Genomic DNA, 15,941 nt, shown 5'->3' on the forward strand with positions numbered 1-15,941 from the left:
GCAGTATGTTTGTAATAATCTGTGAGATGAAGTGAACGCTCGCCTCCTGCATCATGCCATGAACTCTGTGAGCTCTATATTATGCAAGCACATATAAAGCTGCCTCACTGAGCACTACACATATGCACACTTACTGTTGATTGCCATAACCTTGCAGAAATAATATATGCTTGATGCTATATTCCTTCCATTACAGGGTGATGCATATCCCACAGAATAGATGATTGTAAGTGTAAGAGTAAGAAAAGGAGCAAATCCAAGTCCGTTGTGTTATTCATTCGAAATCCAGTAGAATCCCTGGAAACATAAACATGTTTTAATTAAATGAAGTTCAACTCAAGGCTTGTTGTTTATCAAAAGCCTCTTTTTATTGGCCTTGTTGCACGGTAGATTAATTGTGTGGGGTTTTTTTGCCTTCAAGATGCTTTTGATTTGGAAAAAAATAGGTACTTTGAAGTGTTTACTTGAAGGCACCAAGGTTGCACTTGGCTATTCAGTAAAATGCAAATTCTAGCCTGCAGGGGGGAAGGAGTTTATAAATCCCCAACAGGAGGGAATGGTTCTTGTATTAAATGAGTCAAAAAGTAAACTGCAGAGCTGCAGGTGACCTGTTTTATGCCATTATATTATACCCTCACAGTCACAACCAGTGGATGAAACTCCTCTGCAGCTGCAGGTTTTTGGCTCTATTAGAACTACTAATGTATGTTTGTGTCACATTTGTTTGCTGCTGTTGCTTCACACTATTCCAGTTTTGTTGCTGACAAATTTCGGACCCACTCGACAAAAGCCGGCAGCAGTCGATGAATTTGAACTCAGGCTCCTGACACGTCAAAGATCAGATTTCTAGCACGTTTAATATCCAGACAAATCAGAGCGGACAAAGGGTCTTGGTGAAAGATCGTCTAGTGTGCCCCCCCCTGTCCGCTGCCAGTCGGTCATGTCATATCCTGTGGTCTGAACGTGGCCGTTCGTGATTTTGAGTGTTCGGCAAGCTGCTGATTCCTCTTCCTATAATAACAGTTTGTTGTTCGTCTGTGTAGCCAGTGAATGACCCAGCCCCATCAACAGCAAGGCCACGAACCCAAAACCAGAGAGCGGAGTAATCCCTCTTTGTCTATGTTTGTCTTGCACGTCTCTTTCATCATCCTTCATCCTCTCTCTCTCTCTGTCTCTCTGCAAGAGTCTCTTTAACCGACATGTTTGCCATCGCTGATTTCTGCCGTGCGATATTCCCGCGTCTTATTTCCAGCACTTTGCCTTTAGTGCTGTGACTGCTTCTGAAGTGGTTTCTACATTTGTCCCCTCACTTACCACTTCTCCATCCCTTTAAATAGTTCCCCATGCCAGGGTCCGCTCGTTCCTCTGCTGACACAAACCAAGATTTAGTGGCTCACCTGAACCTCGGCGGTCACGGAAGAAAAGAAAAGCTGCTCTGGATTTCTGTATGTGTGAAATGTAACCTGATGGTTTACTGTAGCTCTAAATGTGACATCAACATACTGTATCACCTCGTTTCTCCTGTGCTGCTAATGTCGCCTTAACTTTGCTTTACAAAAGTTTGACTTTCGGCCCAGGTGCCAGTAGAGGCAGCTGTTCTCGGGCCTGTAGCTCGCAGCCATTCTGTCGTAACAATAAGAGCTGACAGCGCTCTCACCACCCTCACTTTATCAATACAGACAACCAATTACAACCTTTTACAAGACCTTACAAATGAAAATAAGTCCCTTTGGCCTCTGGTCTCTCGATTTCTCTTTCTGTCTTTTGCGCCAACTCTCGTTCCGTCAGCATTCTTCTTCTTTTCTATCCTTCTCATCGCTCTTCCCTGTGTCTGTCTGGGAAAGAAAAAAGGATGGAAAATCTATGTGCCTTGTTGCTCTGGAACATATTGTAATAAAAATGCCTCGGAGGTGTGTATTCGTGCAGTAGCAGCATGTATAACCTTAATAGCATCTCTTCTTCTTCCTGATGTTCCTGACTCAACCTGTCGTTCTCGTTTTTCTCCTCCTCTTCTTTACAGTCAGTCCTCACTCTGAGCCTGAAGTTTTTTCTTCTCTCCTTTTTTTTGCTTAAATGCACAGTCTTCGCTTTCGCCGGCTCTCTGACTCACTCAATGACGCTTTTCTTTCATTCCCCCCGAGCACACACAAACATACACACACACACACACGCACGCTCACTTTATTCCCCCTGGAAGCGATTTGTCTTAACAGGTGGTCATTCAGATTCAAGACTGGCACTGCAGGAGAGGTAGAGAGACGGGGAGGAAAAACTGAGAATTATGGGAAGAGGAGAAGAGGAAAATATATTGGGGAAGATTTCAAAGTGAATAGAAAGAGAAGTGATGTGCTGGGGTTGCTGCAGTACTTCTTGTCTTGACATACACACACATTTACCCGTGATAGTTATCGTACATTTGCATTTTTAGTCTGTTGATAAAAATCCATATGGTTTCTCTTCTGCATCTTTTCTGGTCGGCCAACGTGGGTCGCAGGTAATATTCAGTTTGCCTGAACATCGCAGTGATTACTTCTGCAGGCGAGCATTGATTTCAGGGTTTTACCTCACCATAGAAAGCTCTGAGAGGATTAGCACCTTCAAACTTATAATCTGCTCACAGGAAATACCTCATCACACGCAAAGACGCTAAAACCCAGTTTTACTGCTTTTTCATAATGGCCCTCACTGGCTGGCACAAGACGAGCTTACGAGCACTCAGTCATTTGTCCTTGTATTTCTAAATGGAATAATTAGTTATATTTATATTTATAGCCTCACATATGTAGCTGCTAAACATTAACAAACATCATTGGCTGTTGCAAAGTTACAGGAAAGAAGTATTGTTCGCACTGAAAACTGCAAAATCAACTTCCACTGAGGAGAGGATTCATGAGACACGTGTTCTGCACCATGACAACATTTAGACATTCAGCCCTTTGTCATGCAGCGTGTAGTTAATTACACGTCATGCTTTAAAGAGTGGACAGTTCACCCTCTTTACCGTATGTTGCACCGTACCAAAGTTGAAAGTTTAATGACAGAGGCGTGTTTTAAGTTAATGTGCTCTGTTGTTAAAGCCACTATTAGCTGTGTGTGTGTGTGTACCAGGGACAAAGAGTTCCCCGACGTCCCCTTGACACCATTTGTTTTAGAAGCGTCTTTCTGTGTGTGTGTGTGTGTGTCCGTCCATTAATACACAGCATTTGTCTTTTATGTGCCTGTTTGTGTTTTTATGTGACACCTCATATCCCCATCCATTTATCCTTTTTTTTTATCTGTCCTGCAGCAGCGTTACTGTATTGCTTCTGTCCAACAGTTTATCATCGTCCCTCCCACATCTGTGAGCAGGAGGGGGGTGGAACAAACAGGAGCATCATTCTTCATATGTAGTGCTGTGATTCAAACACCCCCCCGCCCCGCTCCTCTCCGCCAAGTCCCATGATCCCACCCTGCTATACGATCCTTGAGAAAGGCTGTAAATCCCACCCAACCTCAAGAGTCCTGATATTTCGGTTTAGAGGGGAAGTGGAAAACCTGTTTTCCTACTTAGGGATCAACAAATACCTGGTGAAAACTACCTCTGTGTACATACCTGTGTATTTTTCATGTGGACTTCCTGTTGTCTTGTTTAAAAGTGGTCTCAATTCTTCTGTTCTAGCTTTTACACATCCCTCTCACGTCTCAAGACATTCACCCTATCGTACATCGACAGTATTTAGGTCTGAGTCGAATTTCTCTCGTGTGTCAAAGTTAGTCTCAAGCGATTTCTAAAGCTATTCTGATAAGTACAAGTCCAGGGTCATGAAGACGACTCAAAGACAATTCTGAGGCACGTCCTTGTCACAGTCTGCCAAAGCACGTCTTCATCTCTTAAAAATGTCCTATTCGAGTTTCGGTCTGAAAAAGCAAATCTCAAGATGTTAAGAGAAGATTTTTATCAACTAACAGAGACAAGTTCAAATCACGTCTCAGGTTTTCTCAATATGTTGAGAAAACTCTGTTCATATCCAATGAACTCTTTAAAGCCTTCAAACAGAGCTCAGGTCCAAGTTAAGCTGAATGACAAAAGTCCAAATGGTCAATGTGGAAATTCAACTCAGGCGACTTTAGGTGAAGTCTCAAATATTTATATGAAAACCACATCGATGGGATCGAGATTCTTAGTTTCATCTTGATCAAAGTTTCAGTTTCTCCTTCAGCTCTCCTGTTGTACAAAATTTATAATGTCCTCCCAGAAGTTTTCCTACAGTGACCTGACAGTTTCCGGCCTTGTTCTAGTCTGACTGATAAGCAGCCGATGGGTCACTGGGAGGACAGCGGCACGTTCACAGAGCCAGCACTAATCCCACCACGAAACTGCAGCAGATTATCATGGTGATCAAGCCCCTTTCAATGGGGGGGAGGGGTTTCAATTCTGTCAGCGACACTATTTCTGAGCTGTGTTTCGACAAAGACACCGATGTCATTGTCTGATAAAAGAACGTCTCAGATAAAACAATTAAGTCTCGTTCTTATCTTTGTTTTTGACGTTGCGGCACATTTCTTTTTCCTCTTCTTCCTGCGTATTTCCTCTCGTCTTGCCTTGGAAGTGTGTCTCTACTCTCAGTTGAATGGTTGCGCACTTAGTTCAAACAGAGAGAGCGAGAACCCTTAACCTAAGAATCCCTTGAAGTTGGCCTTCGTGCCAGAGCTGTCTTCAGGTTGCCGTCTCCCACCATGAAGCAAAAAAAAAAAAAAAGCAGTGAAGGAGCCGTCGCTGCACTCGACAAAGGTTAGAGTTTAGAGTTTGCCTCTTCCTGTGTGTCATTGATGCACCAGTGACCCCCTCCTCCTTGTCTTCTTTTTGAATACTTGAACTGAGAGAACATCTCTCTCACGGCTGTCTCTCTTCTCTCGGCGCTCGCTTTGTATCCGTCACCGCTGTAGATCTGACCCTTGTGTCGTCGGCAAGGCTGAACAACTCAATTAAACACACGCGCACATCAGAGGAGGAGGAAAGAGTGGGTGAGGTGAGAGAAGGATGTGGAAAGAGAGACGCTCACACTTAAGATTCACTTTTAATGAAACCTCTCATTTCACGACAAAGACTGAAGCAAATGCAAATCCTTTGACTCTCCTCCTACACGTTAGGGTACATGCATGACGGCTGCGTGACACACTGCAGCAAAAAACACAGTGAAGATGTTATTTCTAAGAGGAAGCTGATGTTTTATAACTCGTAAGTGCATGAAAATAGAGTGGCTCCTGCAATTTGTAGTTTCTCAAGTGTTTGAATTTCAAGATGGGCATTAAAATAGCGTTCGCTTCCATTACCGGGTCCCTGTCTGTGCCTTCTCAATGTTATTTTAACTTTTTAGAAAGGGTTTTTTCCTCAAAGTCTCTTCTTTCAGGGGTTTCTAATGAAAGCTCTTTGATATCGTCCCTCCTGCTTCCACAGCTGCTCATTTTTCAATTTTAACCTCAAAACACAAGCAGCTGTATAGACCTGGAATTATTCCTCTCTTCTGCCATTAAGCACGCTCTCTTTCCTTCTCTGTCTAATGTGGCCAAAGCAGAGACGGCTCGTTAGTCCCGTGGTCACAATGTTGTTCTGTCCTTGTTGAAAGTTGAATAGATCCGGGGACAGATGGACAAAAACAAGCAAAACCGGCTCACAGATCCACATTGTCCCTATAATGACGGGGCAATTATTTATGTAACAAGCTTTGCAATCAGAGCTAATGTGTCACGACCATTAGTCATGAAGAGAGAGAGAGAGAGCTTTTGTTTCTTTGTCGCGTGTTCTTTTCTCTAACTTGGACCTCTCTCACTCCTTTGTTGACCTTTCCTTCCCCTGCTCTGGTTTTCTTACTAACTTTAATGTCGTCTTCTCTGCTTCATCCGTCTGTCCCTACCTCCTGCCCCTAATGACCCATTAGTCTTTCTAACCAGGCTGTGATTACAGGGCTTATATATTCAGTGTGCGATCACAGTGCCAACTTGCGTGTCTCTCACTGACGGACGGACTGCTCACCAGGGCACACTGATCCCTCTGTGCATAACCCGGTGTATCCATTTGTTTGCCCTTCATGCGCTCCTTTCTCTCCTCCTTGTCTTTTTCTCTGCCTCTCTTGCCAGCATGACCGTTTTTTCTCTCTCCATGTTGGCTCTGTTTCTTTATTCTCTACACTCTCCTCCGCTGATTATTTTCCTCTCATCATCTCTCTCTCTCTCTCTCTCTGTCTCTTTGCCTCTCTTTCTCGGCCTGTGTCTCTCCACCACCCTTTGCCCTCTCCTACTCTAATCTCCTCCAAATGCCTCCATGTTATCAGCTAACCACAGAACTGTGCTTTGGGCACCCGGCGGTGTTAACCCAAAAACAAAACAATAAAGTTAAGTGTTTAGTGAAGGATCTCTCATGGTCCAGCAAGGCTTCCCTGCACTGGAAGCAAGAAGCTGATGTCTTCGTTTTCATTCAAACCCAAATCAAGAAGAAAAAGCTTTCAGCAGTCTTTGGCTATAAGGGTTATCCGAACTATGGCGACCTAGTTGTATTAATATTCATACTCTAAGCAGTGGAGTCACCTTAAGCTGATAAAAATACTCCTTTTGGAAAATAGCTTGTATTTCTGCTGCAAATATTTCTGCAGGTTTGCTTGAAAAAGAACAGCTGGTGAATTGGTGCGTTTCTTTAGAGTATAGCTTCAAAAGGCTCCTTTTGGTACGTCCGCACCGTCCATGTGTCAGAGTCCACAGCCTCCCCGTGAGAATCAAGAGCATGAGTCAGTCAGATTACAGGTCTGGAGCCGCTTCATCTTACAAGGAGTCCAGCGTGAGTCAGACTGCGTAGGTTTCTCCTCTTTGCTCACCAGGGCGTCCGTGAGTTGTTTACGTTGACGAGGCCACATTTTTGTCACGTAACCGAGCAGCAGGTATGAGATCAGAGTTTCAAAGGAACGGCTGAATTGTTCAGGCTGAAGTGAAACGTTCTGCTTCCAACCCTCCACTGTGTTGTGCTGTATTTCTGACACGGCTCCTAATGTGGATGAAATTCGAAAGCAGAAAGTTGAGTCGCGCACTGAAGGACGGGAGCGAAAGTAACACTTTTCAAGAATGAAAAAGTGTTCTTCAAAAAGCTGGGAGGCAAAATATAAGTCTTTGGTTGTCAGACCTCATATTGCCTTCAGGCTGGAGGTGTCGGGAACACGCTGCATTTAAGCCGGAAACTGTGTGTGTGTGTGTGTGTTTCGTTTTGAAAGCAGATGAGCTTAAAGCCTGGATAACTTTAATATCAGCGAAATCCCTTAAAAATGAGGCGATCATGCAGCTCACCATATGTCACTCCAGATGTTAATGTTACATTATAGATTAAGATAAATGTGCTGATGATGGATTTCTCGTACGCCGGCTGAATACTGCAACCAAACAATGTCTGTTCCCACTCCGGCTGTTTAAAGACATCCTGACCAGTGAGCTGCGGCTTGTTGGTTTCATATTTCAGCTTCTGTTTGAAAAGACTGTTAAATATGTTCTGCCTCGACTATCTGAGAGGCAATACAAATGAAATGGAAATACTCCACTACCCAGTATTTGTGACTATAGACTGTTTTGTAATTGCGCAATCTGAATTTTTTCTTTAATGTGACCAACACCAAAGTTATTCTGTTAACAGAACTAAGCAACCATGAGTAGAGAATGTTTAATCCACTTTAGGAATTAACTTTCATCTTATTGTTTTAAGAATTTTATCCATGAACAAGTAGAGTAAAAAAAGTACTTCAAGTACCAGCCTCCTTTCATGTTTTCATATACTGCCCTCTCCTCATTTTATAGTATTTATATTTGTTTGAAACCTTCAACTACTACATTATTTATCAAAAAAGCTACTGTCAGATTAATTAATCATGAAAAAAAATTATCTCTACACGTTTTACCTTCGCCAGATACTGACTGACCGTGAAACTGTGGTGATTACAAAGACCTCCTGTGCTGCGGAGTTGAAAATGTGTCTTGTGTTTCCTGTTTCTCTAAATGAAACCACTTCTTCTTATGTACGTACTTCTATCGGTCTGGCAGAGGCAGAGAGTAAAACCGTGAGGATGTAATTCAAGTTTTCTTTTCCTCCCTTGGTCCTCGTACTTGTAAATTCAGTCTTGTTGACATTTGCAGAGTGAAATGTTTCTCGCACATGTGAAATATGTAGGTCAGACGTCACCTCGGTGTTTTTCCACTTCAGCATCAGACCGGTGTGTTTCATGTGTGTAGCTGTCCATGGTTCTGAAAACGGACTCCTGCTTCGTCTTCATGGTACGAGAGAGAAAACAAAGACTGTTAAACTCTTTGAACGATAAAACAAAGTCCACTCTGTCTCTGGGTTTGTTTTAAAAGCTTTCACGTGTCTGGTTTGTTTTTTACTGGTGAAGGCTGAGGATGATTGGAAACTCTTTGTCCGGCTTCTGTTGTCAGCAGATCAAAACACACGTTCACCCTCACCACATTTTGAAACGCCTGCCTCAGTGTTGATGGATTTTTATGTCATTAGTCAAAATGATGAAAATATAAGACGTCTTTCTCCTCCAAACTTATTTGCGGTGCCAGGGTGGAGGAAATAAAAGTATTCAGTGGCTGTTGTAGTTTCTGAATCAACCTCTGACCTTAAACTTGTCTTTTCTTCTTTTTCCTGCAGTGGTGCTGCTGAACTCTAAAGAGACCCAGGCTGAGCTCGGCTGGACGTCGTATCCCCCCAATGGAGTAAGTGGGCCTATTTTCATTTTCCATTGTTTGCTTGTTTGTATGTGTTCGTCCATGTGTGAACTCCGCAGCCCAGCTGTTTGCCTATTAGCAGCTGAGCCCCCCCCCCCGCCTTCTCCTGTCATCTCTGTTCATTGTTCTTCAAATCCTCTTTATTCCCCACACCTTGTGTTCGCCTCTCCCCCAAGTGCAGAGCTCATCATTTTCACTAATCGATGGCGCTAATTCAGGATTGGATAGTGCGGCGTCCAAAACGAGCGTCAGAGATACGCCGCCACAGATAAATGGGGCTCCGCTCCATCGATCGATTTGGCTTGTAAAAACCCTTTTGCACCAGGTTATGACTGCTCGACGAATACAGGAGCTCTTTTTTAAAGGACCTGCCACCGCCAAAGCACTATGTCACCCGCTTCCCACCTGGAGGTTGGCCTTTCCATGTGCACACTCATGCACATGCATACACAATGTCTGTTATAAAAATAGCAGAGAAAGAACACACTGCACTCTCTTTGATTTAGTCTCTTAGACTCGAGTGCAGTTTTTCATATTACCGTCACATATAATCCATTTTCTCTCTGTTAGTGTGTGTGTGTGTGTGTGTGTGTGTGTGTGTGTGTGTGTGTGTGTGTCACACATTTGTTGCTCACTTTGTTGATCATAATCCTTTATCTGTTGCACAAATTTTGCTTTTTACTTTATACTACTTTTGTTTAATTGAGGAAAAATTGCAAAACACCAATTACTTAAAATCTGATCACCATTAACAACTCATGATAACAAAAATAAAATAAACTTTTTATTTTTATTTTGTCCTCTTTCTCCAGTGGGAGGAGATAAGTGGCGTAGATGAAAAGTACAAGCCCATCCGCACATACCAGGTGTGCAACGTGATGGAGCCCACGCAGCAGAACAACTGGCTGCAGACCGGCTGGGTGGCGCGGCGCGGCGGCCAACGCATTTTCGTGGAGCTCCAGTTCACATTGCGAGACTGCAACAGCATCCCAGGTGTAGCGGGAACCTGCAAGGAGACGTTCAACCTCCTCTACGTGGAGTCGGACAGGGACCTCGGGGGAGTGACCCGAGAGGACCGCTACACGAAGATCGACACCATCGCTGCCGATGAGAGCTTCACACAGGGCGACCTGGGCGAGAGGAAGATGAAGCTGAACACAGAGGTGCGCGAGATTGGTCACCTCAATCGTAAGGGCTTCCACCTGGCGTTTCAGGACGTCGGCGCCTGCGTGGCCCTGGTGGCGGTGCGGGTGTACTACAAACGCTGCCTCGCCACCGTGCAGAACCTAGCAGTGTTTTCCGACACGGTGGCTGAGGCGGCCTTCGCCACGCTGGTGGAGGTGCGCGGCACCTGTGTCAACAACTCTGAGGTTGACACAGACAGCCCTCCCAGGATGCATTGCAGCGCCGAGGGGGAATGGCTGGTGCCCATTGGGAAGTGCAGCTGCAGCGCCGGCTACGAGGAGGGACACAGCAGCTGTGAAGGTAGGATCTGAATAAACAGACAAGGGGATACATGGATAGAAAGATGACAAACAAGAGGAAAAGAAAGAGTGTGTGAGAACATGAGAAGTTTTATGTTGTTTAAGGGGAATTGGGAAGTATCAAATAATGTTTTTCTTGTATGGGAAATTCTGTCGCAACAGAAACAGACAAGACCTATTTTTATTTCAGTTTTGTAGATTTTTATTCCTGAAAGTTGAATTTTCTCCACCATTAAAAAGATGGATAAACAGCAGACAGAGAGGAGCTGACGATGAGAAGTGAAGGAGGCTGCTCATGCTGGAGAGAATAGAAGAACAGATGAAAAGAACAGAAGGAAGATGAGAGATGATCTATATTTAAAAAAACAAAACACGGGAGCTGTGAAAATATGACTGATGCTGTTAAGTGTGTAGGATAATTGGATGAAAACAATTCACGTGACCAAGAGGAAGCGTTCAGACAATTGAAAAGTTAAACAATAGACGTTTCTCAAAATCAAATCGAAGAACAGAAAAGCTTCTCTCACTCAATGTCTTGCTTTTGTTCAACACTGACAATGACATCGTGCCTCGCAAAGAGTGATGTCACACATATCCACATGTGAGGCGGGGTATGTGAACTGTGAACAATCTGAACGGCTCCGAGTGTGAACTCTGATTTACACACACACTTCCAATCGATCACCGTTCTTGGAAATGAAGTCGTGTTGTTTTCTCCCACCGATGGCTTGATACTGTGCATGAGACTTACGGTGAATCGTTGTTTTGTCAGACAATCGTGGCCCCGGCCCGACTCTATTTGTCTAAACCTCAGTGGGAAGCTGCGTTTGAAGAGCTGAGCAGTTGCATATTTTTTTTTACAGAATGTAAAAAAGTATTTGTGGACAAAGTTGCACTGATAATAAGTCATGCACAACATTTGCTCTGCTGCAGAGTTCCTGGTCCTGCACTAAGTGTTTGGCAGTTGGCGATAAGCACCGCTCACTGATGCCTGCAGTCGGTGTGTGTGAAAACAAAGTGTGTGTTGTTTATCGATCTGCTTTCTGTGATTACCGATGCTGCTGCAATGAAAGCCGAGCTGAAGGCAATGAGATCTGATGGACAGAGAGACAGACAGACAGACAGAGACGCTGCGAAGAGACGAGTGCTGTCGGGAAGCTCGGAGAATAAAACTAACATTTTGAAAGAAAATCAGGAATAAAGGGAGAATGTGGCAGATGAAGACAGGAAGCTGAGATAGAGAGAGAGAGAGATCTTTGCTGGGTTTTCGGTGATCACCCTTCCGTGGGTAAAGTTTAGCGAGTGTCTTGGTCTGTTGGGTGATAGGGCCTTCCATTTTCTCACACACACACTTTATCTGTCAATATGTTTATGTATATATGCAACACTTCCCCTATAGTGCCTCATTCCCCAGTGCAGCCGTAGTGGTATGAATATGCAGTGGCAAGCCCCGACATCTCCCACTGCACCAGAGCTATTGATCAGCTGTAATGCTCCGCTAAACTGAGGAATTGCGCTGGGACCGCTCATACACACATAGTAAAGGACACACACTCACTAGTACGCTGTGGTTTCTGCACACACACACACACACACACACACATAGTTTGATTTAATTCTGTGTGAAGCAAAAACACTGCCTCTTGCTCTCTCTCTCTGATAGTGGATGGGCAGTTTGACTTTGTGCTTGAGTCAGAATCATGCATACATGCGCTCGGACACAATTAATGCAAAGCAGCCAATCATGACCGCTAACATTACTGATTTTGTGTGACACTGTGTGCAGGTTGCTGTGATTGCCGTATGTCTTATTCACTCCTGGGTCTAATTGTGTAACTGAGCGAGTGCACATGCACCGAGCCTCTGCCGTGCAGGTCAATAATATCGAATAGCCGGTGAGTAGCTACTGATATTAGTGTAAGCAGATAGTGTTGTGCTGTAGAGAAGAGGATTATTACCTCACACAGTGTCAACACTGGATTATTTAAGATTATAGTGTCTATTGTCATAGTTCTCTTACCTTTTATGTGATTTTAATGCCAATACATTGAAGAAACAGGCGATAATGTCGATCATGACAACAACGCGTTCTAGACAATCACAGCTGGTTCTCCAGTTCGGGGTATCTGTGTTTTGAGTCGAGCTTCACAGAACTTTGAATAAACAGGTGAACTGCTCTTATTCGCTCTTTTCTTGCTGCAGCTCACTTTTACAGCTTCAGAGAGAAAACTGTAAACAGCTCATTCCACGCAGACACGTTCAGAGCGGCCGCTGCACTTGTTCTTCCTCTTTTCAATCCTACTGCTTTGTGCATAATAACTGAATCACTGTCAACCTCTAGAGAAGCTGATGGATGAAATGCATTTATCGTCAATATGTTGTTTTCACTTTGCTTTGCTTCGTCTCTCAGAACTTGGTTTTCCTCTCAATAAATTGTGATAAGAATGAATTAATGCAGAACAATGTGGCTCCTAAACTGAATGAGAAAAACTTAATTCCCCGGACTGCAACCCGGCGGCAGCCCCACAGCCTCTAGTGGTGAGTGTGAAGAGGAGGATAAATGTGCGTGTTATTTAAAATTAGCATATGTGCTCAGTCAGCTTCCCTCTTGCATAACAAAGGTGGAAAAAGCATAAAGAAAGGATGGAATTAAGAAGGAGAAGAGGGAGAAGTGATACAACTGCTTTTGGCTTCACCTCTCGGTCAGGGAGACTCACAAGTGCACACGCAGCATTGTTGCAGCGCGTCTTGACCCTGCATGCATTTTACAAATGTGCACGACATGCACTTGCAGAGATAAGTGCACACGTTCTCCGCAGTCATTATGAAATACCACCAGCAGGAACAGACCCGGGGGAAAAAAACAAATTATGTAATAATTCACCTTTCAAATACACGTTTCATTTGCATGTGTATTTGTGTGTTTCTTTCACACTCATGAGCGCCATCCTGTTCTAATTAAGGCCCGGCTGCTCTTTCTATATAATTACTGAGTGTGGCGCCTGCCTTCAGCTGATTCTCTTATTATCTCTGTTGTTTGCTGCTCCACAATCCGGCTCCAGGCTCATTCACCACCCTGCATCTCCTTCCTATTGCTCTCCTTCCCTCTCTAATTTACTACACGCCTTCCTTCTCCTCCCCTGCACCCCCCCCCACAACTCTCATATCTTTATTTCCTTCACTCATTTACCCCCCTGCCCCCCAGACCCGCATGCGTTCCTCACGCTGCCAAAAAAGTATGCGCTTAATTTCTATCCCACTGATCTCGGCGGAGCTGCGTGACTTAGTTTGCGTCTTTCATTCTCTCTCTCGTAACACCTCTTTTTTCCTTTTCCCTCCTTATTCTTCTCCCAGTTCTTACTTTTCAATCTCCATGTCAGTTTTCTTTGCCATATTTTCTGTAAAAGGCTGATTCTGCCCCTCTCTCACTGCCCCCTGTGGGAGCCATGTGGTAGGGTGAGATGGGGTGAGGCAGGGTGAGGCAGGGTGAGGCAGGTTAACAGGTTGAAATCTGCTGGAGAAGCTTGGAGTGTGTTTGTGTGTGTGTGAGAGAGAGAGAGCGCATGAGGGGGGGGGGGGGGTGCTCAAAATTTGGCACCAGTTCCCGATCATATGTTTCTGAAGTCGCTCCCACTGTTGCACTCGTGTTCCCCTCTGTCTGTTGTCACTTCTCGTCTCGTTCTCATCGACCCTCCCCCAACTCTCTGTATCCCAGACAGAAGTCATCCCATTATTTCTTCTGTGACATTTCTTCTCTTCCATCACTTGCTTCCCTCCAACTAATTTGTGCCTTTTATACAAAAGCCGCCCCTCAAAGCTGCAATCACTTACCACCCCGCCTCTTTCCTTCTCCAGCGTTTGACTCCTCTTTCAATCCCCTTCTGTCTTTTATCTGTCTTTATTTTTTTATTTTTTATACCCTTCTCTTTAAACCAGCCCTCCGTGGCTTGGTGCCACCCCTGCCCATCTGGTCCATCCTCCCTCCCTCTGTCCCTCTCCATCTTTCTCCTTTCCTGCCACGTCACATGCTACTGTTAGTCATCCCTCTCCCCGGCTTTCATTTTCAATAATTCATGGGACTCCAGGGAGAAAGACAAATGTGTTCTTTTGAGCCCAGCATCTGATGTATTTATTTAGCCGGCCTGCCGTACAACAAGTGGCCATTAAAACACACTCGGACCTGCAAACGTTCGCACACACTTTTAAGAATGTAGAGACATTCTCAGGAAGACGAGATGTGCGCTCTGAAATGTCCCTTGGTTATTGAAAATGTGTGCTGGAGGGAGGCTGAGCATTCACCATTCATCCTCCCCATGCCTTTGTTTACCTATGGAGAGTAAAGGAGGGAAAGGAAATGAATTTTAAAAACAGGACGTTATGGGGATGGAAAGAGATGAAAATGTCGAGGGGTGGGGGTGGGGGGGGCAGAAAAATAGGACAAGGAATACACAGCGTTGCAGAAAAGAGCTGTCAGAGTTTTCTCATGTTTGTTAGTCGCTCTGCATAAGAGCTGAATGCATAAAATATGAGTGGTAAAAGCTCAGGATGATTTGCAAAAGGAGGAAGAAGAGGGAGGACAATGACGGAAGAAGCGAGGACAAGAGTTGGGTGAGAGGAAAGACGAGGAGTTTCAGGGGTTACAAGCCAAAAAATGACGTAAGAGAAGGAGGCTGAGCTGGAGGAGAAGGAACCGTGGAGGTGAAAAGAAGGAAAAGAGTGAAATTCTGGCCACAGGCAGAATCAGTGAGAAGATGAGAAGAACCTGCAAACTGCAACATGCCTCCTCCATCCATCCTCCTCTCTGTCCCCGTCCCGCTCTCAATCTTCCACACCCGACTCATGAATTAAACACAGCTGACATGAATGCATCAAAGTTAGAAAAGGTTGGCGCTGCAGCTTAATCATGTTGCTAACTCACCCGACATGACAGCCTCATTTCTCTCTAGCTCACTCATGACCACTGAGCTGAATCAAACTTCCTGTAAAGGACAGAAACATCCTGTAAAAAAAGCTCCTGGATATAAGAAAGTGTCAGACGTGGTGTCAGGAATAAGAACAGATTATGAAGACTTTTCTTCTGTGTTTCATTTCCCAGATTTTATGCTTTCATCTGCAGACCACTGCAGTATTACCAAAGCACGATTTCAACAGTGGGTGCACTTAATATCACTCGCAGTGTCGGAGTTAAAATTAGTTTCTCGTGATTAAATAATTGGGCAGAAACCCAGAGTGTAAACCAAGCACACAGCAAGAAATTCAAATATCCCTGTGGAGGAATTCAGCAGCAAATGAAAACAAAACAGAGACGAGAAAAGAGGAAATAAATCAAAATGCAACAATGAGGGAATATAAAGGGCGCTGGTGCACAAGTGCTGGTGCACAAGCGCAGCTGCGTTTCTTTTTTCTCCTGTGGGACGTATTTATCTCATTTATGGTGCAAGAAGCATGTTGCTATCAGTCAGTAGCACTTTGCATGTTTGTTTTTTTACAAAATGTTGCTCTCCATTTAAAATCTATGCACTGTATTTAAATGTTTTGAGGAATAAGTCTTTCTTCGCAGGTTGAGGGAATCTTAAATGAATAAACATAAAAATAATTGGTAGGATTATCTTAAAAAATGCATTGCCATTGTAACGGTTGGGGTTTGTGTCTTGCTCCTCTCGTAACACACGGTGACAGGGAATATCTTTGAGACACATTTCACTGTTTCAACTG

General features: G+C 44.2%; 1 protein-coding gene across 4 annotated transcripts in view; it reads left to right on the forward strand.

Moving 5' to 3' along the window:
* The window catches only part of LOC109643284 (ephrin type-A receptor 7-like), a 127,270-nt gene that overhangs the window by 21,577 nt on the left and 89,752 nt on the right, over positions 1–15,941 (forward strand). For all 4 annotated transcript variants that reach the window (XM_069516449.1, XM_069516447.1, XM_069516445.1 and 1 more), the window contains exons 2-3: positions 8,666–8,730; positions 9,555–10,227. In XM_069516449.1, the coding sequence (XP_069372550.1) occupies positions 8,666–8,730; positions 9,555–10,227 (738 nt within the window). The remainder of the gene's footprint in view (positions 1–8,665; positions 8,731–9,554; positions 10,228–15,941) is intronic.

Source organism: Paralichthys olivaceus, chromosome 20, assembly GCF_024713975.1.
Source record: "Paralichthys olivaceus isolate ysfri-2021 chromosome 20, ASM2471397v2, whole genome shotgun sequence".
Classification (NCBI taxonomy): Eukaryota; Metazoa; Chordata; class Actinopteri; order Pleuronectiformes; family Paralichthyidae; genus Paralichthys; species Paralichthys olivaceus.